Here is a 22,175-nt window from a genome sequence, read left to right as displayed (position 1 = left end):
GTAAGCACAGATAACAGTAGTACTTCATTTATCTGTATTCTGTGCTGTAAGTAATGGCTATGTGACGTGTGGGCGTAATAAGTGGGATCATATTCACTGTCCCTTTCAACGTTATAAGTTTTAGTCGCTAAAAAGCAAGTCTTCACAAAAACAGCAGGGGGGGGGCGGTGTCTGCTCTCCCTGACGCCCTGAAGTAGTTGAGTTGAAGCTTCCATCCTGTTAGTGGATAACATACCTATTACATTTTATTTTTAACCGATATTATAGCACCGCATCTTTTGGACAGACGTTTCATTTATAAACCGTTCTTTCGACTGCATTGGCCGGTAGTGTACGTTTATTGATTCGCGTCACCCTGTTTTACCGTTAGTCATACCCTAAGGCTACAACTTTTTGTCAACGGTGCAGTCATTTAATTTTCCGGCGGCCTCTGAGCCTCGCCCTCCACCAGTTACGGTAGAGCAGGCTACACTGGCCGCTGATTGGCGGCGGCGGCGGCTGCCGGCCGGTAGAATGACTCAGTAGGCGGGAACCTAAAGCAGCTTTCTCCACGCTGCCGGTATCCCTGCCAGTCGCGTCCGCAGCTTTTGCAAGTGAGGTGCCCCGACTCCTGAACAAGTAAGTCCGGCTGTGCTAGCTGGTTTGTTTATAACTTCCTTCGGTCGGTCATTCTTCCTGCAATCAAGTCATTCGGTCGTTTTAGTATGAGTGCTTGTTTATCTTGCTTTAATTCAAAGCAACGATTGTTTGTCCAGAAAACGTCTCCGAGAAGAGAAAAGAACGTCTTTGGCTGACATGCAAATATGATGTCATTTTTCACATTTACATGTCCGTATGAAACGTATCTTTGTTGAGTTTCGCCCATTGGGCTAAGTTTGAGTTCCTTTCGTTTTATAACGAATTGGATCTCCGTCGGACTTAGTCATAGTATGAGTCCCTTGGGGGTGTGGCAGCAGTTGTCGGCACCGTATCAAACTTGTGCTATGTTTAAGTCAAGACACAGTTCGAAATATAGAATTGCATCATGACACGTCAGGAAATTCCATTATTGAGGAAAACTTTCCGCTTTCCTCTGTTGATACCGTCGGAAGACCTTCAACGTTCGGGACGTTTTGACGGGCAGGCGCTTATGCTGAACTTCATTGTGGAATATATATTCCTCGTCATGTTACTCTGAGTTCTGCAGCTGTAGCACATTCATTGTTTGTTGATTGAGTTTCACGGTCTTCAATTTCGCTTTAGGTAAATGTTTAGAGTGACCTCAGCCTTGATTTTCCAGTCTCATTCCTCCCAATGCGACCCGTAATGGATTGTTTTATACGGATTGGGGACGTTTTGGTGGGCGTTGTCTCGCATTACCGATTATGGTGAGCTTCTTTCTTTATGCTTGACCGAGACATCCCTTTGTTGTTTACGCATCGCGACACAAGATGGCAAGACACCCAGCGATATACAAGGGCCTCATTCCCTCACGGCCGAGCTCAGCCCCACCGTGACCCCCCCCCCCCCCCCGCCGCCACGCCCGTGACCCCGACGGCGTGCGGCCGTCTCGAGATCACGTGACCGTCGTGTCGGGATCGATGCGGTCCCGAGGGGCGCGGCCGGCCGACCGGCACCTCGTGGCCGGCTTTGGGCGCAGCCATGTTCGCCGCAGCTGCCCCGTGCAGCGCCACCGCGGCGCCACGGACACTATCGCAACAGGAAGTGCCGTGGTAGGAAGCGGCTTCAGACGCCCCCCCCCCCTCCCGCCGTCTCCGCTGCCCCCCCCCCCCCTGATTCGGACGCCTTCCGGAGAGTGGCTGGCCGTCCCATTTCAGTTATCCACATTTGCGGTCTGCTGTGCTTCATCCAGCTCTTCCAGAAGCATTCGTGATACTTTGAAGCTTATCTCTTTGTTCTTTGTATGCGGCGGATTTATTTAGCTCGCGGAGAGCGGATCTTCTCGGCTCTTTGTACCGCAGACCGTTCCTTTATCTGTGCCGGGTCTGGTTTGGGTCAGAAACGAGATGTAAATGCTCCCGACGACTGCCGAGAGAGTGCATTGCAACCACGAGTTGAGCCGGTGGAGGTCACATTGAACGGCTGGACGATCAATTATCTTTGGATGGCAAAGGAAGGAGCCGACCAGTTTCGCCTCCAGTCTTAGCACTGGTCTATCTGTGGGTTTCTGGTCCCGACACGCTGAGAGGCACAGAGAAAAGTAAGAGGAAGGCAAAGGGTAGCACAGGGGTCGTGGTACTGGAAGTGACCCCGACCTATACTTCGCTCATCCTCCCAGGCCAGGGAAACGAACTGATTATGGTCCCAGGCTTGTCCTTGGCAAAGGGAGATGTGCAGTCTAACGACAGAGTTAACTCTGTGTTCGGCATTGGGCAGTAAACAATATGTTTAGTCCGAGTTGTGTAAAAGATAATGTCCAGGCTAAGGCTTATGACTGGCTGGTTGTCTCCTTTGTTGCATTGCATTCTCCTTTGAACACCATGTGTTCGTCAGATTCTCCGAATGTGACCTTTCCTTTCCACCCACGTAGTTTAGATATGCCGTCTATTCATTTTTATGTAGTCCGCTTGTATCGCTAATTCCTGGTCTCGTCACCATCTGGACCAAACGACGGTCCGGTCCGGTCCGGTCCGGGTGGCGAGCCCCGCCGCGCTGGTCCGGACCAGGACCAGCTCACCGCCGCGTGCCTGAGCCCGTCCGGGCGGCCGTCAGCTGGCGAGCGGCGCGTCAGCTTGTCAACGGTCAGCAAACGGACATGTTCAGCCGCCGTCCGGCCGTGACAACCGGACCGTGACGGACGGACCGTGACGCCGTGACGTAGCCGTGACGCTGACCGCTTCCGGGCGTCACTCGGCGCGGCGGCGCCCGGGCGTCCAGCCGGCGCGGCGCCCCGGGCTCCAATGTCGAGCCGCGTGCCTGAGGCTGCTCGACCCCGATATCCACCGCCGCCGCTGCCGCCCGTTCCTCGTTGAATCACCATACAGTTGACTCATAACGTGAACCGCTGACGACGCGGCTCTATGTATCAGCGCCGACTGCTGCGCTGGCCGCACGGTCACGGGGCACAGTGGCGACCAGTCCGTAGCCGCAGACATCAACTTGTGGCCTCCGGGCCGCAGTTGGTGGGGGCTCGAACGGAAACGGGGAGACCACAGCTGATACCGAGCCCGGCGGCCATGGTGGGTTCACGGTTTTCCACCAGTATCGCATGTGGCAAACGCTCAGCTCTGGCGTCCACGGCAAGGCTTTGGTACTTACAGACGGCATCCGAACATTTCATAACATAGACACCGGTCCATAGACTTTCCATAGTCTTTTACCTGTGGCTGTGGCTTCTGCGTTGTTCGCAGTCCTCCCATTATCTCTCCACTGCACGCCGCTCTTCCTCCATTGTTTTCTTTTGCCCTTTGTCTCTGAGGTTTCGCTTTGTTTATTGTTAACCGCCGTAAGATCTACGCATTTTAACGCTAAACGCTCCCTTCCACCCATTCCTTGCGCTAAAATAAATTTTATGCATGCATATTCCTTCTATCTTTGCAACTTCTCTTTGTATCCATCCCTCGCTCTCTGTCCACTTCATTCGCCCCGTTCTTGTCAGCCCTTCAGCACCCTTCCTCTGCTCCTGCAGTAGCCCCTCCCCTCTCCCCAACTCTCCCCACTACCCCAGCGGGCCGTGTCAGTGTTGGAATGCAGTGAGCTGCCGGCCCGGCCTTCCCAGCCTGGCCGGCCCGGTCTGGCTGGCTGACCGACCCGTCGACGCCGAGCTGTACGAGTATCTGTATGTAAGTACCAGCGTGTAGGCTCCGGCTCCCAGGCAGCGACACCTCGCTGGTAGTAATGTGAGTCGCTGACTGTCCCACGTATACAAACGCAGCGTCAACTACCTGGGCGGCCACGGGGGACGGCTGGACCTCGGTTGGACCTCGTTTGGACCTCAGCTGGATCTGGCTTGGATGGGTCGTTGGGCACATGAGTTGGGCAGCTTGGAACATTTCTTTGTTTTATTTAGCTTGCTTCGATTTGTTTTCGCCAATGGTAACTTGAGGCTTGTCTCACAGAATACCCGTGCCTTCTCTTTATAGCTTCTAATCCTTTCTGAAGCCACACATTGGCGGCTCTGAAAGTCACAACGTTGTGACATGTAACTTGTAAGGCATCGCTGCTCCCATCACTGTATATTCATACACTGTCAACGGTGAGCGATTGGCTTTGCACGGAACACGATCGTCCTGTCTCTGTCCCCTACCCCACCGGACTCTCAGTTACCAGTGCACCATCCCACGCTTTGTAACGCTGCAGACTGGGGCAGCCCCACCGGCTGTCTCTCCTCTCCTCTCCTCCCCTCTCCTTTCCTCTCATCTGCTCCCCCGGTGTGATGATGGCTAGTCCCCAGCCACTGGCGAAAGACGCGCCGGAACCGGACACTTCAAAGTCACCCTGGGTGGCCGTCGGCTACGTCTAATACATCTCTCTCATCTCGAGCAATCGCAACGGTCACGGTACCGCCATGCTGCAGTCAGATGACGTTTTTCTCGTCTAGACTCCGATCCCTGTGCGACGTGGCATTAGCGTCGACTGTGGTAAACGTGGCTGACAGCAACACGTGACAAAAACTGCCCAAACGCCAGGCGTGTGCGACGCGACGTGGCAGCGCGGGCGCTCTGGCTTTGTCAGGAGCGTGGAGCGACGCAGATGTGGCGTTAGGTGTGTCAAGGGAGTCATAAACCAAGCCAGCAACTCTTATCTTCCCCAAACACCGTCTCGGCTTGTGGTAGGCCGTTTGTATACATGACCGTAGCTCCTCCAACTCCGCCGGCGCCGGCGCTGTCTGCTGACCGCACAAGGCCGGAGGCGTCCGGATGCTCGTCTGGCGCACTATGATGGCTGCGGGCCGCGGCGACGCGCCAGCCAGTGTGCGTTGCATCAGGGCTGTTTTGAAACGGCCAGTCAGCTTGATGGGGTTACGCAACGCCAGCCTTTCGGGCGGCAGTTGTCCAAACAGATGTGAGCACGCGCCGTTCGGCCGCATCCGTCGAAAACAGCGCCGATGAAATCAGCTCGGACTGCCCGACTGGAGCTGTATATCCGGATAGCACGAGTACGACATCCCCCAATCCGCGGGGGAGTGCAGGATCAAAGGATCCCCGGCAACGGCTATTCATAGCCGTTCGCGTGCACCTTGGTCACAGGTGTGCACTCCGCCACGCCGCGCTGCAGCTTGCATTTATTCGCTGCAATGTGCGATCGGACGATGCAGCCGGCGGTGCGAATTGCAATTAGGATGGTGTTTCCGGTGTAACCACGCGCGCAGCGACCGGCTCCACGCCCGGGCGAGGCTCGATTTCGGCCGATGACGTGGCACCAACACAAAGCACGGCACGGCATACCTGCGAACAGCGGCAGGGCGTACCACTGAAAACAACAACAGCACGTGGCACGTGCCGACCGACCTCGCCACTGATCCGGTCTCGCCCAGCTCTGTATCGCCCTGTATCGCGATGGGAGTCCGGTAACAGCGAGCCACCCGACCCAACGGCTGCCGTCAGCACCCGTCAGACAGCATTGTATGCCGGCTCGGCCGAGCCGCCGACCGGGTGCTTTCATACTGAGGTCCCGCGCCGCGGCGGCTCCAGCTGACGTAGGGTGAGCCACAGGGGAGCGGCGCGTCCCCCTATCACGCCAATCGTCCGTCGCCACGGGCAGGGTCTTGGTTCGTTCTTCTTGCGACACGGGAGGCGATGGAGAAGAGCCCCGGAAATCCGGGGAACTGCTGCTGCAGACCGTACTCGGTGTGACAGAGGAAGCAGATAGGAAGGTCGGCTGGTGCTGCTGGCCTGTTGCATGGGATGTGCGGCTTAGTACGGAGACTATTTGAAGACAATATCGTGGTGGCTGGGGTTAGGCGGCGTGACGCATGGACTGCAAGTACATATCTTTACGACGGTCTTTGTGACGTTTGGGCATTGACGTGTGGTTCAAGTTAATCGGATTATAATGTTTTTTTTTAAGCCGACGCATTTGCAATTACGGCATCAGTGACCGCCTCGATAAACCAGCATTCTGATAGCAGTATTTTTTCAGTGTCCAGTCAACTGTATAAAATATCTGTCCCTGTTTCGTAAGTAGCTAAATATGAATAAATAACTTAATAAATAATTGATATATAACCTCGCGGGTCGCTGCACTGCCGAGCGGTGGCCCGGCGCCAGCAGTGACCCTTTACCGGCGAGAGTGTCCGTGCGCCGCCCCCCTTCCAAGCCTATCGCGCCTCCCACACTGCACCGGCCGGTGACCTGGTCACGAACAAAGCCGACCCCGTTCGACCCAACCCCCGTGGATCCGGTTAGAGTTGGTGAGCTGACCGTCATGGCTCTCTCGACCCTAGATGGACCAGGGCGACCGCTGGTCCAGAGAGCGGTCTCTGACGGACCAGCGAGCGATCACTGTGGACCGGAGAGGCTGACGGACCACTCTGGTTGTCGGTCCTTCGCGGTTCCCGTTCGGTCGCGATATCGCTTTGAAAACGTCATCAGGTCTAAATTGGGTCCGTGCGATCGGAAGAGCGATGACAGGTGTCGATTGGCCCTATTCGGAGAAATTGACGTGTTTGGTGATCGGAGATCGTGGCTCGATATGCCTATCTTTGACTCTGACTCCCGAGTACAAAGCTGGCTGTCTTCTCGGCCTTACAAAGTCTGTTTACCGATGACTCGTGATGTCTTGGAGGCCAGCAGAGCCAAACTTGTGCTTCAAATGGGATGCGTCAGATCTGCTTCTTTGTTCGTCGGTCTTTGGTGCCAGACTTTGTGTTGAGATGAGCAGGCCTTGTTTTCAGACCACTCGTGAAGTCGAGTCCTACGAAGTTTCCGCATTTCGTTTCGCTAAGTTTAAAATCGCATTTGAGTTTTGGGGATGACTTAAAGCATGCTTCCTGAGCGCGCCAAGTTGGGCTAGTCTTGTCACAAGCAAGAACAACTTTGTGTTTTCTTCTGGATGTGGAGATTACACATAAAAGATCAGAAGAAAAATTGCCGTCTTTTGAAGCCATTAAACATGTATGATACCGGCGCCAAAATGTAGCATTCTCCAGCTGCGCCTTGAATAACCGTCGAATATGATATATGAATAGCCGAGAAGCTCGAAGTGGTCATTAGTTCTTATCTATTCAGGGCAAATCGCGTACTCCTCTACCCTTACCCTCAGATCACGTGATCTCCCCTGCATCCACGTGACGTGAGCGATTTTTCAGCCTTTTCAGTTGCGTTTGGACGCCACATTTGGCCCTTCCTCTCGGAACTGGACCGTTTTATCCGTGCCAGCCGGCCTTTGTATGCCGAGCTAATTCTCTCTGTCGCTCTACCCTCGTGTCAGACAGCTGCCACCCCCTCCCTCTCCCCGTCTACCCTCCCCGGGACCTGACTCACCACCACGCGCCTGCCGCCTTTTTTCTACCCGGACATGGACTGACGGCCGACGGCAGAGGGGCTATGGGGTGCCATAGCCGCCTGCGAGGGCATTGACCCGGCGACTGTGTAAATTTGGAGCGGGAGGGTGTTCGAGTCCATCCCCCTCGCCGGCGTGGGCCCGTTGAAAGGCTGGTGCCGGGTGTGTCAGTGGGGTGTTGGGTCGGGTATCGATTTTCACCAGTTCAGCTCGGAGGGCAGGGAATGTCACACAGAGATGCTGCCAGTCAAGTAGCCGGTCTGGTAAGTTTCAATTAATTCGGTGGTCCGAGAATTTGTAATTCCATAAGCCGGTTTTCTCGTAAATCGTTCTATGTGCAGTGCAGGCTGCGGTGTTCGTAACCGGATTTTATGTAATATCCGGCGCTGCGCTGCCCCAGGTCTTCTGGCAGCCTGGTAAAATGTTATGACTAATTGCTGATGCCTGATTCATTGATAAATATTTAAATAGTGTTTTATACCTCTTGCATTTCATATAGGATAAAGGTATGCAATATTGCCGAAGCGTAATATGGTATACATTTAACAGTAGGCAGTTTCAAACACAATCAAGAGTGGCCCAGTTAGTTCATGGTGCACTACCGCGCCATTTCGATATGCTGAGTGCACTGCATGCAACGTCTTCTGGGAACTGCTTTACTGACCAGGATTCACTGTGTGGACCTGGTTTGGACCTGGATCCACTGTCTGGCCCCGCTATGCTCGGTCACGCCTGCAAAATAAAACGGGAGCATATTTAAATAAATGCCAGTCGCGCTGCATTCCAAAGGCATATCCAGCTGTAGAATGTGGTCCAGTTCACCGTTAGGACCCGGTGGCCATTTCAAATGATCATGGCTCAAATAAGTGATTTAAGTACCGATATTCAGTTGAAAATGCGGTATTTAGCAATAAGTTATTAGCTTCTGAAGTAAAACACAACTTCTGTCAGATATACACTTACTGCACTGCAGACTTGCATGGTTCACTGGCGGAAATGCCGTCAAGTCAGACATGCCAATCTCTGTCAGACATGACCATTACCGCTGACATAAAGGCCAGCCTCCCATTCCACCGTTTCCGAACTTCCCCCATCTGCCGTCTCTAGTCAGTGGTCAGTCCACTCGGACCGTTCGTCCGCCGACCGGCATTACCCCGCTGCGGACCGTCGATGCCGTCGGTGCCGTTGCAGACCCGGCAGACCGTGTCGAACCGGTCTCGGCGCCGGGAGGGCAGGCTGAGATTATTCTGCGGCGGCCAGTGACCGTCTGAAGGTCGGCAGATGTCCAGCAGGTGTCCAGCAGCTGCTGGTGGACGGCTCAGCAGCTGCTGACCGCTGCTGGACGGTGTATGACGCCAGACGGCGGCGCTGGTACCGTTGGGCAGACTCATCAGAGGATGAGAGGCAGGGTGGAGTAGAAGAGGAGGAGAGTGTGGGAGAGAGATGCAGAATTTGGAAGAATGTCCCCTGCCCTCTCTTCTGCAATGAGGAAAGAGAATGAGAGAGAGAGAGAGAGAGAGAGAGAGAGAGAGAGAGAGAGAGAGAGAGAGAGAGAGAGAGAGAGAGAGTTGTTATATGAAAAGGAAAGAGAGCGAAAGAAGGAGGAGAATAGGAGGGTAGACAAAGAAATAGTAGAAGCAGCGAGTGGATAAAGATGCCCAAAGTGTGGGAACTTGCCGAGGCAATCAATGAGAGGTAGAGAGCAGTAGACGAGAGCAGAGCACTGGCGCCGGGCGTACTGAACTGCTCTGCACTCTCCAGTGACCGTCACGCTGCGTGAAGATCACTGCAGACGATGCAGAGCAGCGGGTGGCGGAGAAAATGGCCAGCCGTGGAGCGGGGATGGTCAGTACCTAAATGGTCGCTTCACTCTAAATCTAACGGCAGGGTAGGAGACGTTTCCGCTCAGTTGGAATGGTAATGGGTCATTTATGATCATTTATTGTTCCAGATCTTGCTGAGAGAATTGATGGAACATCGAGTCATCTAAATTGTAATATTTCATCATTAAGGAATGCATGCAATGCTGCGGTTCGGGGTATAGGAACCACCGGAGGGGTTCATTATTTGATCCATAAATTAATGCGTTATCTGGATGGAGTCGGTTTAGTCCGTTGATTCGTTAGATCGGAATGCCGGCCCAGGTTCATGACCGGCGGATCATTGCTTCTATTTTCTCCACAACTGGTCTACCGTCGTGTTTTCCAAGCTTACTTTCCGCAACAGTCTGCCCTCCGTCTGTTTTCCCATGCACTATTTGTTGATCGCCTTTTTACCCTTCTCGCTGTCTATTTCCGTTCTTCGTCCGCCGTTTTCCCCTCCATTCGCTGCCGGTGAGGCGCCGGTGCATGGTCTCTCGTCTGTCGTCACCTCTGGCGCGTCCGCTATCCGACCAACATCGGTTCCGCCCCGTCTGTTACCATCTGTTACCAGCTGTTGCCATCTGTTACTGGGCGTTCCAGTCAGCTCGTACCGCGTGGAACCGCTCATCCCGTGCTGAAAACGTGGTAACACGTGGCAAGCACGTGCTTCGTGAGACGTGAGATCCGTGAAAAGGTGGAATAGACTTGTGCTATAGTTTTTTATCTCGATCTTCGACTAACCAAAGAAGACTATAATTAGAGATGATGATGCGCATCTAGATGAGTCTGGCAGTTACAGAACGAGAAAATTAATCCAACATCTGTCGCGCTCTTGTCCCGTGTGGTCCGATTCCAGCGCATCCTATATCCACACCAGGTGCTCGAAATAGTTGTCACGCGAGTAATCTACAGGCGACTGCGGACTGACTGTACGGGACCGGTGACTGATGACTGACGAGTCTGAGATGGTCAGTGAGTCTGACCAGTCCCATAAAACGACCAGCGCTGAGACCTCAGAGTCCGGTGGACAGGCACAATGGCAGACCCCGGAAAATGAGTACTTACTGAATGCCGGTCACGCTAGCTGGAATGGACGCCGGAGTTTACACTGGAGGTGTCACGGAATACTGGCGAGGAATGGAAAGTTCTAGGTATTATAGCTGGCCCATTTCCACTCTAAAGTAGGGTTAGAATATCACCCAGCAGACCAGCGTTGTTTAGAACACTGGTGCTGACGGCGGAAATCGGTCCATCCGCCTGCCGCCCTCGCCGCCCGGTCCTTATAAGCAGCGTCTAACCGGGGCCCTGCCGGCAGCCAGTCGTGGACGCGGCAGCGTGGACCGACGCCAAGTAAGGCAGCGAGGGCCTGGTCAGTACGCCCCCCCCCCCCCCGCCGCGCCCGCTGCCATGGCCAGTTCCTGCCTGATACGGCGATACCCCGGCGGACCGATGGACCGGCCGTATTTGGTCCGGTCCGACGTGTGTGAGGCAGTGAGTCAGTCCGGTCCGAGTGCGTCTCGAGGTGACGGATTCCGAAAATAGTTTGGTGGGTACAATTCCATTACAAGTCCATTTCCAATCAAAAGCAGTGAAATATCAGTAGCATTGGCTTACTATGAAAACAGTCTTCATGAATCCAAAATGGGTGGCGGAATAGTTCGAAAAAATGATGGGACTAACTTCTTTTTGTTCTGATTTTGACATCCGTAAGTCCCAAATTTAATAAGTTGCACAACTCGCACGGGCAATCAAACGTATTTCGAAACCATCCGTGACTTTTACTATCGGCACGTTAGGCAGTAACCACGCGTGCTATTGATATGATTATTCAATAGTCGGTCACTCGCCCCAGCGCACGACTGTCGAACTACGAAACTCTCACCGAGCTGTCGCTGTTCCATTGTTGCCACATGCATTCAAACTTCGGACCTGCCTCACGACGTGTGAAAGGATTGTCACGGCAATTTGGCAATGGCTCTGTTTCTGTGTCAGTCGCCTATATTTGGCACGGCACGATCCCAATATAGCCTAGCTCTCACCTCACCTCAACCCTTTCCGATATTTTAGGCCGCGATAGCTCGTTGCCAAATCGCACTCGTATTCGGTCTCTGCCGGACATCCCGTTCCGACCCACCGAGCCCTCCTAGTTTGGAGAGGCTGCGCCAGCCTTACAGTGCAGTCGGTCCCATCCCAGATATGGCCGCACGGCTGCGGCCGCCGCCTCCCGCTGCCACCAGATTGGGATGGCCAGTTTTTGCGGCCGATCGGCCGGCCGCGGGCTGGGAGTTGATTAATCGAGATCAGTTGCATTGGCTTGGCTCGGGCAGGGGCTGGTGGCGGTCGCGGCGATGGTGGATGACTGCCGACAGACGATGGGACTGCTGAGGTGACGGTGACGGGCACGGCGATGACGTCAGTGACGGTGACGTCAGTGACGGTGACGTCAGTGACGGTGACGTCAGTGACGGTGACGTCAGTGACGGTGATGGTGGTGATGACGGTTGTAGCAGTTGGAGACGGCGACGGCTGTTTGGCTTAATGGGGCCGGCGGGCCGCGGCAGCCATGCAGTAAATATCGCTGGCAGACGAGGGTGGAACTGGAGACCGCAAGCACGGCGATGTTTTGTGTTTGCGGAGCTCGAATAATGTGATACGCTCACATTTGTTTGAGAAATAGGACAGCAGCTAGTTCCGGTTTACACAAAAACATCCTCCCTCCCGCCGCCACGCACAAATTCCCCCGTCCCTCTCTCCCTTCCCCTCCCTCTCTCCGTGTCGCTCGCCTGTATCCGAGCGGGCACGCGGAGGAATGCCGCGAGAGCGGCGGAGCGGGCTGCAGCCTGCAGGGAGCTGAAGGTCGCTGGTAGGTGAGCGGCGCAGAGGCGCGGACTCACAAACAGCCGATCACGTCCCAGCATAGTCGTGGTCACGGTCTTTGCTGTGGTAAATTTAGTACATAATTTTATACACGCAGCACGCCATTCTGTTTGTTTATTGACTTCTTAGGACGCGAGGCTGTCGTATTGGGAATAAGTAAGCCCAGCATTGAGCTGGGTAAACAATCATTCTCACATTTCCAGTCGGTTTGATTGCTGTCCGTCCGTCCAGAAGTTGGCTGCCAGTCTGATGTTTATTGTTCCGCCTGCCTCATTACGTTGCGTAAGTGGCGTAACTACCGTAACGGTTACCGGTGAGTCACGTCCGCGCCGTAATCGCAGCGTAACTACGCACGCCGCTATCGGTAATTGCGATATTACGGGTACTGGCCGCTGTCTGGTGACGTGGAGGCAGAACCGCTGCTCCTGCGGGTCCTGACGAGTGACCAATTCAAACGCACTTCCGTATGTGCCGCTGGTAAAACTGGCTTTGATGTGAATAATTCGTATTTCCGAATTTATAGTAATTCGGTTCCGTATGAATCGGAACGGGACTTTGGTCTTTGGTGACCGTTATCTTTCTTGGTAATGTCCTTTCGCCGTTTGTTGGCAGCCGTCTTTCCAATCTTTCTAGATTCTGCATTAGGAGACGTCGCTACATTGGTTAGACCCTCTGGCTCTGACTTCCTCGGATACGGTAGCCTGACTCACGGAATGAGTTCTCCTGACTATCAAATGGTCGTCCCGATGAGTGTGTCCGGGAGCGGAATGCTGTTTGGACCGCCATGCCGAGTGCTGACAGCCGGCCGTAAACTGACCGGACAGCTGATGTCACCCCCGTGACCTCAGTCGATCGCCGGCTGTGGACAGCGGGAGGGTACCTATGTGACTGGGGCTAGGGCAGGGTGGCTGGGGTTAGGGTGGTGTTCGGCAGGCGGCACTGACTGCCACGCCCCGAGTGCAAGCTCGGACCCCGTCGTCTATCAGGCTTTTAATCTGGAGCTAGTATTGGCTTTATTAGCAAGATTTATTGTCCGCTTGATGCTAGTTATTTAATTTCTGATCCTTCTCATGTGGCCTTGGCTGTTCCGCAATCTCGCGGTATTGAGTTTAAACGTAAAAACTACAGTTTGGCATTCCGGTTGGCGTGTCATTCACCGCCGCCCACCACTGAATACCAAACCGTCCCCAGTCGTCACCGACGCGTCGATAGCGCGCCACTTTCGCCCCGTCGGCGTCGGCGTTCGAACCGTCTGACTCACCGGCCCTTGACAACAGCATCGGTCGACGGCCGGCGACCACCGAGAAGGGCTCTCCATTGTCGAAACCTGCTCCCATATGGCGCCCCACCGGCCGCGCCGCAGACGCCGCCGCTGCGCCACCATTGCCGCAGGCGACAGCTGCGGCGCGGACCCGGGTTGACGCCGGTGGGCCTCACAATGGAGAGGGCCGGGTCGCGGCGAGGGGTTTTTCTCGTCCGTCTGAGGAGGTGTGCTGTCCCGAACGTGCTTGGAGTAATGATGAGGAAGGCTCGTGTCCACTGCATGGCCAGTGCAGTGGACGCCGGAGAGGGTGGGGCCGAGGGTCAGCCAGAGACAGACCTACAGGAGGATCCGACGTGGTTTATGGGTCACTTAATTCAAAGTAATTACCTGGGTGAGGTTTGGCCACCAAGGCTGGCGGCACGAAAGGTCGTCTGGAATCATACCTAGCCGATGGTCAATAAAGAGGTTAAGCAGGCAATCGGTTTGCTCAGCGGGTATTGGCAATGCATTATTTTAGATCAAGAAATCCTTCAGAACGATTTGCTGGTGTAGGTACTGTGAGAAAATCGAATATCCGTGGTGAAAAGAAACAAGTGACGAATTTGGGATGGCTTGGCCAGAATTACTTGGTAGGACATTGTCAAGCCAAATATGCATCTACCTAATTATGGGTGAACGACTTTTCTTAGCTCAGGAAAAAATGCTGCCACACCAAAAATAATGAAATGTTACGACCTAAAAATTGGAACGGATGAGATGTGTCGAAAGGCCCAACATTAACGTTATGTTTCTTGTGTTTCAGACTCGCTAAACCAAGATGGCCGCCCCGACCAGCCCGACCCTGAAGGACCTGCCCAAGGTGGCGCCGAACGTCAAGTCCGAACTGGAGGGCTTCACCCCGGACAAGCTGAAGCACACTGAGACCCAGGAGAAGGTGGTGCTCCCCACCAAGGAGGGTGAGTGACGAGTCTCGAACCCGTGACATTTCATAAGGTGACGCATATCTGACTCTTGATCTACATGTGACCTATAGGTAAAGTTTTTGTTCACGGGACCACGTCAGCCAGAGTTTTTTCTTACAGGTATAAAACAAACCTGGCTTTATATTTTCGGCATCCTTCACTGTGATCTGTTCTTTTCATTATTTATTCACTCCATACTCCGCACCTATTTGTCCTGTTCATTTATTTTCATCTCTACTGAGTGGTGACCTTTCTTGACCTCTCCACAACTCGTCCGCATGGCCGTAGTCACTCCATCACCGTCCGTCCCCTGCGACCTCTACTCCTCCTCTTCCGAAGCCTCTGCCAGAGGTCAGAGGTCACGGGTCGTCCCTTGCCCTCCGATCGGTGCCGCCTTTGGCGCCGTTCGATGCCCTTTTGTCATCGTCTCGCGCCAGTTCGCCCGTCTGGCAACAACAGCACGCCTCTGCAGAGGGCTGGTCGCGCTCGCCGCCAGGCAGCGCCACAGAGCCGGACGGTTTTTATTCCGACCCAAATACAGACGGAGACTGGCGCAGCAAAAACGGGCCACAGAGCGCCGGCCGCCGAGCCGGGCCTCCCCTAGCCGCGGCGGCGCTTTTTGCTCCCTCCCGAAAACGGAAATGTTCGCCTGATTGATAATGCGCGCGGGCCGCGCTGCAGCGCTCCAGTGCGCAGAAGGGCGCAGCGCATCGCGGCGTGGTGCCGCAGGGAATCAACATTGCACAGCTGCCTATCGGGTGGCTCATCCAGGTTTGGAAATAAAAACGTGATACGAGTTCCAAAAGGATTATTTGGACGTCACGAATTCCTAAATTCTCGTGCCGGTTCATTTTTGGTTTGTAACAAGCAAACCAGTTTTTAGTGTGGTTAGTACAAACTTTTTCCAAACCGTGTTTGGTATCTCGTTCTATAAATACAACCTTGCACATTGCGCCTGCGCTGAACCTCCGCCGCGGCCCCGCCCCGGCTGTGTATGTGGCTCGCGCCGCGCGGGGTCGCTGCCGCTACCGGCTGCTGCGCCGCGCGGTCCGGCCCTGGTCCGGCCGGCCTTGCTGAGGGCCGGTCCAGCTCCGGGTGCCTCTGCTGCGCAGTTGTACTGGTCACAGCTCGTCCTCACAGCGCCAGAACCGCCGCGCAGATCCAACCGACAGTGACAGGGCCGGCGCAACAGTCGGTAGTAAACGGGTCCTTGAACTTGGCCTCTGGTGAAAGACCGAGGTGAAGCCAGGGCCTGAATGAGCTGAGAGGATTTTTGATTGAGACCTATCATGACGGAATGTGTGCGTGTGTGTGAATGGGGGAGGGGTATCTAGAGCGCTTGTGCTACAACTGTATAGCATGACTCACTTCTGCTGTTTGTAGTTTGCTGCGAATCGCTGTGCTTTTTCGTATGTTTTCATGCCCTTTTATCCTTCTCATTCCTTGAATTATAACTCAAAAGTTCACAACTTCAAAATAGTATGCCGAGGCTCGAATACTTTTAACAGCCTAAGTTAAATGGTTTTCGTTTCGCTGGTTATTCAGGCAGCTAACACTGCATATCAATGTGGTGCTCCCCAATCATGATTTCTATCATTCAGCAAACATACTATCAATGAGGCAAATGACAGGGTGATATCATTTGGAAAGGAATGTTTTCTGTTGATACTGAAGAGCTAACATCAAATCGTCTCAACAAATGTGTACCCAGTACAGTAATGTTGATAGCGTGTCAAGACGTTCATGGTCCAATGACGATAACCACACCGCTCACCCACTCACCCCCTTCCTTTTGCTCTGCTGTTATGATTTGCCTTGCTGTGCTTCCTTTTCTTTGTACCTTTTCTGGCTGCATGTGGCTCGGTCTCGCTCGGCGCCGGGTCGGGTTGTGACTGCGGCGCGGCCTTTCTGCAGATGTCGAACAGGAGAAACAGCACAACGCGCTGCTCGAGGGCGTCGAAAAGTTCGATGCCGAGAGGCTTAAGAAGACCGAGACACAAGAGAAGAACCGACTGCCCTCGCCTGACGGTAAACACGGGCCTGACGCGTGCCTGACGTGACCCTTGAGAGTAGAGGGCCAAGGCCCAAGGGCTCGGCAGGACCCGAGCCGTAACTGAGTGCAGTGCAGTAGGAACTAACGTACCGAATAGCGTGCACGCTCACGTTTTGCGTAGACGTGTCGTCCACTGCTCACCACTAACCGCGTGTTCTGATCAAACGATCACCAGGTCCTGAAGCGGCTTAACCTTCGCCCCAGTGGGGGGGGGGGCATATGTTACCACCCTGTCGCGTTTTTCGCGTGTAAATAAAAAACCGCGGCGCGTAGCGCCGCGCCGCTTAGGGTAGCTTTTTGTACATCAATTTTGGACAATGTGTAAAATTTTTGACCCCAGGTCATGTCAGGTCAGGTCACCAGGTCAAGTTAACTGACCAAGCCTAAAAAAGTTTGCAATTATGTCCAGCCTGCAGTGTTTGTCAGAAAGGTTTTAAACTTGGTGGATTGCATGATGTTATAGGCGCCTACAATTTGTATATCTCGGATTTTTTATATCCGTGACCTAAGGTCAGGTCAGTGGCGTGACCTTACCATTATAAGGCAATGGAGAAAAATGAAAATGCCTCTAGATCCGTGTGTACGCATAGGAACAGTCCAAATATTTCAGAATCACAATGATTTAGTCCACTCGTGATGACCAAGGTGTCATTTTTGCTGATAGCCTCTAGACAGGTCATCCGAGGTCACTTGAGGCTACAAACAGTTTTTTGCCAATAACTCGCGATTGGAAAGAGATAGAACGCTGGGGATGGTCTCATTGTGTTTGTCTTGTTGAGACGCATCGACTGATATGCAACATGACCTTTTCCGGTCAGGTCATGACCTTGACCTGAGGTCAAATTTTCAAGTTGACCTTTCAATGTCAAACTATAGTTCATTCGACGCGTCTCGGCGAGGGGAACACGATTCTGGCAATAGAAATGCCGTGGCTTTTTGTAGTCAAAAGTTATTGTCGAAAAACACTTTTCCTAAAAACAGCTATTTTTGGAGTTTTTGCCCTCTGGAGGCTAAACCGTTGACCTGAGGTCAATATTGATAATGACCTTTTCAAAAGAAGAGCTCAAAAGCTATCGTTTGCTGTTCCATGCGTTTTTCTAGCTACCATAGTTCCTGAGATAGAGGCATGTTTTCTGAAAAATATAATGACAATTGGCAAATTTTGACCTTTGATGACCTCTGGTGACCCCAATATTGCTCTAAGGTGAAAAATGACCAAAATACTTTCAAACGTACGCATTGAGAGCTATCGACTGCTTTTTACCGCGTCTTTCTATCCCTCTTAGTTTTTGAGTTAGAGGTGGGTGGTAACATATGCCCCCCCCCCCCACTAGGGCGAAGTTGGCTGAGACCGCCACTGGGGCGCCGGTTAATGAAGTGAATCAAGGAAAGTAGCATCTAGGTATTTGGCTTGCCAACTTAAGAAAACGCATTCTCGTTAAAAGCTCGTATAAACAGGAAGCGGCAACGGTTGTCTCGCTCGCGTTGTGTCAATAATTTGATTGCACCCACTTACCTACCTCATCAGGTCTTGTTTCTACATCACTGGAATCATGACTAAATTCGTTGTTGCACCTATAAGTTTTCCTGCCGTGTCCCTATCTGCAAAGAGCCGACCGGAACTTTCTATCAGTCCGGATACTCAGGTACCGGTATGTTGACAATGAGAGGCCCCTTTGACTATCAAGCACGCCATGGTTCCGAGCGCACTTCTCGCTGAAGTGTTACCAAACATTCCTGATTGGCCGGCGTCTGAGAAATACCAGCGGATTTAAGTCTTATCGCTCTTAGATTTATTTACGATAAGTGAGTCGCCCACCACGGCTTACTCTATTGGCGTAAAATCAATAGTGGCTTGAGTCACTCTGACTCCGTGTCAATGATTAGACGACGCCTTATGAGCGCTGGGCCTATAGGCGTAACCGGCCCCCGGCCAGCGCCCCTATACGGCATGCCACGCCCCAGCCGGCTGCCTCGTGGCGGCCTGCCGACGACCGCGCCACCTACGTCCGGTCTGGGCGGCTGTGACGTCAGGGGTGCTGACTCTGAGTGTGATCGCTAACGGGGGACGGGGAGGGTGCACTGGCTGAGAAGCTGAGTCGATAAAAGGGTGCGGCGCTGTCACAGAGTCCACGTGTGACTCATCCCTCCCCGGGTTGATTCCAGCTGACCGGATGAAAGGCTGTGCAATATTGGACCCGAGTGAGCGATAGTCATCATCAGTAAATCAGTCAGCACGTCATTCGACAGTCACGTCAGACCAAAACTGCTTGATTCACCACATGCTGACTGCTTCGCGTGCACATGCTTTGACGTTTCTGCCCAGAATGATCTTCAAAAACGAAGCTGAGACCAACATTTGTGACAGAAATTCCACGTCGCGATGCTAGATGAGGCACTTTCGCCAGCTCCTAAAGTTCTGTCAAAGTTCCCCGTCAGAAGTTCGGAGGTCGAGGAGAAACATCAGCAGTCAGCACTTAGCCAGCTAAATTATCCAGCGTTGCTGTGATGCAATCCCTCAAATGCGAAATGCGTCGCTGCCAATGCGTGGTCTGCCAGCGCAGCTAGCTCGTAATAAAACCAACGCAAGCAGCAGTGTGTTATCAATGCGAGTATGAAGAAGCTGTCATGATTCGATGTAAAACTGTGACACATCTTCCTGGCGCCTGTTAGCGACTTGTTCTGGGAACATGCTCGTGAAATTTATGTCATTCTTAACAATTGTGCCGAAATTCAGTCATTGGGCAATTCAGGTAAACGTTGGTTAGGTAGGGAAATATATCGCAATGGCATACAATCTGCCAAATTATTCAGGCTCTACATAGTCCACTGAGGCTATGTTTTTGTTTTCTTGCACGTGTGCTCTTACTTCAACTATGTTTTGCTCCTCTCACCTCATTCGACCAGCAGCTTTCTTTTGCTGTTTATTTTCAGAATTCCCCCCCCCCCCCCCGTTTGGAATGGAACCTTCCCTCCCACCTAGACCTTATGCTGATTTCATGCTATGCCATAAGCTTGTTTTTCTTTCGCCGGACTGCTTTCTGGACTTCTGGCGCCCTGGTTTGCGCGAGTGTAGCCACGACTTGCCTGCCCTGCCGCTCACCCTGCATGGCTTGTGTGTTGATTAGACGTCCAGCAGGAGAGGACCCACCAGGACCTGCTCTCCGGAGTGGAGCACTTTGACAAGCACTCGATGAAGGCGGTGACGCTGGCGGAGAAAACCCACCTCCCCAGCACAGAAGGTACTGCGGTGGCTCCTCGGCAGGCCACGGTGCTGTAGGTGGCAGCACTGTCGATGGTGCTAGAGGTGGTGGTGCTGCCACCTGCTGGTCAACTGGTAAAAAGTGTGGTTAACTAAGTTTGCCACCAGAGTGAATGTGTCTTGCAACTTGAACTGACCTATCCCCATCGTTCGTTTTGACTCTTGATGTTTGTGTGTGGAGTGTGGATCTGACGCCTCCCGATTTCAGATCATTTGGCCTTCTTTTACGGTCCATATGACGTTTTCTCCCTTTCATTTTACAGACTACACTTTTGACCTATGTTCGATTGTTCGTTAGTCAATCACAATCAAAGCACCTGCTCGTAACTTCAATACTATTGCATAATAGTATGATCAGTAACAAAAACATCTTTAGATTTGAAGTCATTCGGTTTTATGGATAACATACAAACAAGGCACTCGTTACTTTGCTGTGTTTTAGTGTCACAACTATGCATATTGCTTTGATTGATTCGTAATTGAACATTATGATCCACCACTATAGCCCTTACCTCCGCCTCCCGGTCTAATCCATCACGCTCGCAGTGTCCCAGTTCCACTGTCCTGACGTGCTGCTGACGTTTGCAGAGATCCAGCAGGAGAAAACTCTGCAGAGCCACCTGGACGGCATTGAGAACTTCGACGCCAACAAGCTCAAGCACGCCGACACCGTGGAGAAAAACCCCCTGCCAACCGCCGACGGTACGTCTGGCTAGCGTCCCAGGAGAGGTCGGCGCATAGAATGGAGGTGCCGCAGATAATGTAAATAGCTTGATTGGAGTGCCCATGCTGCTCGTTTCATAAGAAGTTGTGTTGCGTCGTTACAGCTAGAACGCTTACAGTTCTGTCATTTTTAACGCATATTCGCTCATCGCTGTAAGTAAGCATTGTAACTTTATCGGATCATTCTTATTTTGTTTTGTTTCTTGTCCTCTTGGTTTAACGGTTGGTTTTGTAAACGTACTATCAGGTGCTGTTCACTCTCTGCCTCTGCGATATGATTTTTTTTTTCAATGTCTTTTTTTTTACCCGTAGCCGTTGTTCATGCGATGTTTTGCTACATAGCTCACAACACCGTCTTTAAGAACCTAACATCTGATCCTCTGTTGCAGATATCAAGTCAGAGAAGGCAGCGTAAGGCGCCTCCCGTGCTTCCTTGCCATTAGTGTGGGGTCGACTGTTTCGGCGCCGCGCCGCCAGGGGCGCCAGTGTGGCGCCAGAGCTCCAAAGCTGAACCACTGTGAATACCGCCCGACCGAAGGGCACCGCGCGACGCGTCTTTTGTAACACACCACTGTCTTAGTTAACGGGCTGTCTCTCGCGGCAGAGGCTTGGCGTGTGATGGTTTGCTGGGTCGGCCGCGGGCCGAGCGAAAATCAAACGCGACTTTTAGCACTGCGCGATAGCGAAACACTAGGTTGTATTGTCGCAAGTTTCCTATATGTATCTTTGTATAAGTTACTGTAAGTGTTTCGGACTTCAGAAGAAGCGGAGAACTATGAAATAAATTTTGTATGAAATGCAAACGAGCTTTTGGAAGGTTACAACAAGGAAGTTTAAGTGCCATCACATCAGATCACTTGCACATAGCGTGCCATGGGTAGGTATGTTGACTAGTGTGATGGTACACAAATTTACATAGTTTTGGTTCCTATTCGGGGTTAACAACTCTTCGATTGAAGACAACAGCGTCCGCTGCACTGTGTTTGCAGAATGAATACGAGAGTACGGAGTAGGTACTGAGTGACGCGAGGCTGTACTCATCCGAGATTAACTATTTAATAAAAATGGTAAAATTGACCTTATACTCATAATATTAGATAAATTAATTGAAAAAAGGTCCAGAATATATTTTCGAACTTTGGTTCTTCTTAATTGAAGAACCAAGTTCGAAAATATATTCTGGACCTTTTTCAATTAATTTATCTGATATTATGAGCATAAGGTCAATTTTACCGTTTTTATTTATTACAATCATGCCACAAGAAACGTTGTACCATATAAAACTTAACTATTTATTTTTCCGAGGAATTAAACACGGTTTTGCTTAAACGGGAAACCATATGGACTGACAAGGTCGCAAACGAAGCAGCCCTTGATCTTCATAAGCGGTTATTCATGTTGTGATCCCGCCGCCAGGCTGTCGGAAGCAATCCTACAAGTTGAAAGGCAAAGGGCTGAGCGGCTTTCCCCGAGAGATAAAGCGGGCGATGCTGCACGAAAACTGAGAAGATTGGAACGGGTAATACTTGCTGTGCATCGCCGCGAAATTCCCGCGTTGCTTGGGTCTCGCTGCCTGCGTTGTTGCGGAGTAGGACATTTTAAAACGATTACTAGAAGTGATTTGTTGACGTCTCGTCTTCGCTAGCAGCAAACGTGCCGCGTCATGCGATCAGAGCGCCTATGGAAAAATGGCTTACAGTGTGGATTCGTAATGGTGAGTGTAAATAAG

General features: G+C 52.4%; 1 protein-coding gene across 2 annotated transcripts; it reads left to right on the top strand.

Moving 5' to 3' along the window:
- The first annotated feature begins 235 nt into the window (after positions 1 to 235).
- LOC122382885 (thymosin beta-like) lies at positions 236 to 21,249 on the top strand. 2 transcript variants are annotated; one of them, XM_043368783.1, is made up of 6 exons: positions 236 to 618; positions 14,249 to 14,402; positions 16,323 to 16,436; positions 19,590 to 19,703; positions 20,312 to 20,425; positions 20,836 to 21,249. In XM_043368783.1, the coding sequence occupies exons 2-6, from the start codon at positions 14,264 to 14,266 to the stop codon at positions 20,859 to 20,861; spliced, it is 507 nt and encodes a 168-aa protein (XP_043224718.1). In that variant the 5' UTR covers positions 236 to 618; positions 14,249 to 14,263; the 3' UTR covers positions 20,862 to 21,249. The 2 variants fall into 2 exon arrangements, with proteins under 2 accessions (XP_043224718.1, XP_043224719.1); XM_043368784.1 differs by lacking the exon at positions 19,590 to 19,703 and having other exon boundaries at positions 474 to 618.
- Positions 21,250 to 22,175: the final 926 nt, after the last annotated feature.

Source organism: Amphibalanus amphitrite, unplaced genomic scaffold (assembly GCF_019059575.1).
Source record: "Amphibalanus amphitrite isolate SeventyFive unplaced genomic scaffold, NRLGWU_Aamphi_draft 000149F_arrow, whole genome shotgun sequence".
Lineage (NCBI taxonomy): Eukaryota > Metazoa > Arthropoda > Thecostraca > Balanomorpha > Balanidae > Amphibalanus > Amphibalanus amphitrite.
The sequence above is the reverse complement of the archived record's forward strand: the minus strand, read 5'-3'. Positions and strand labels throughout refer to the sequence as shown.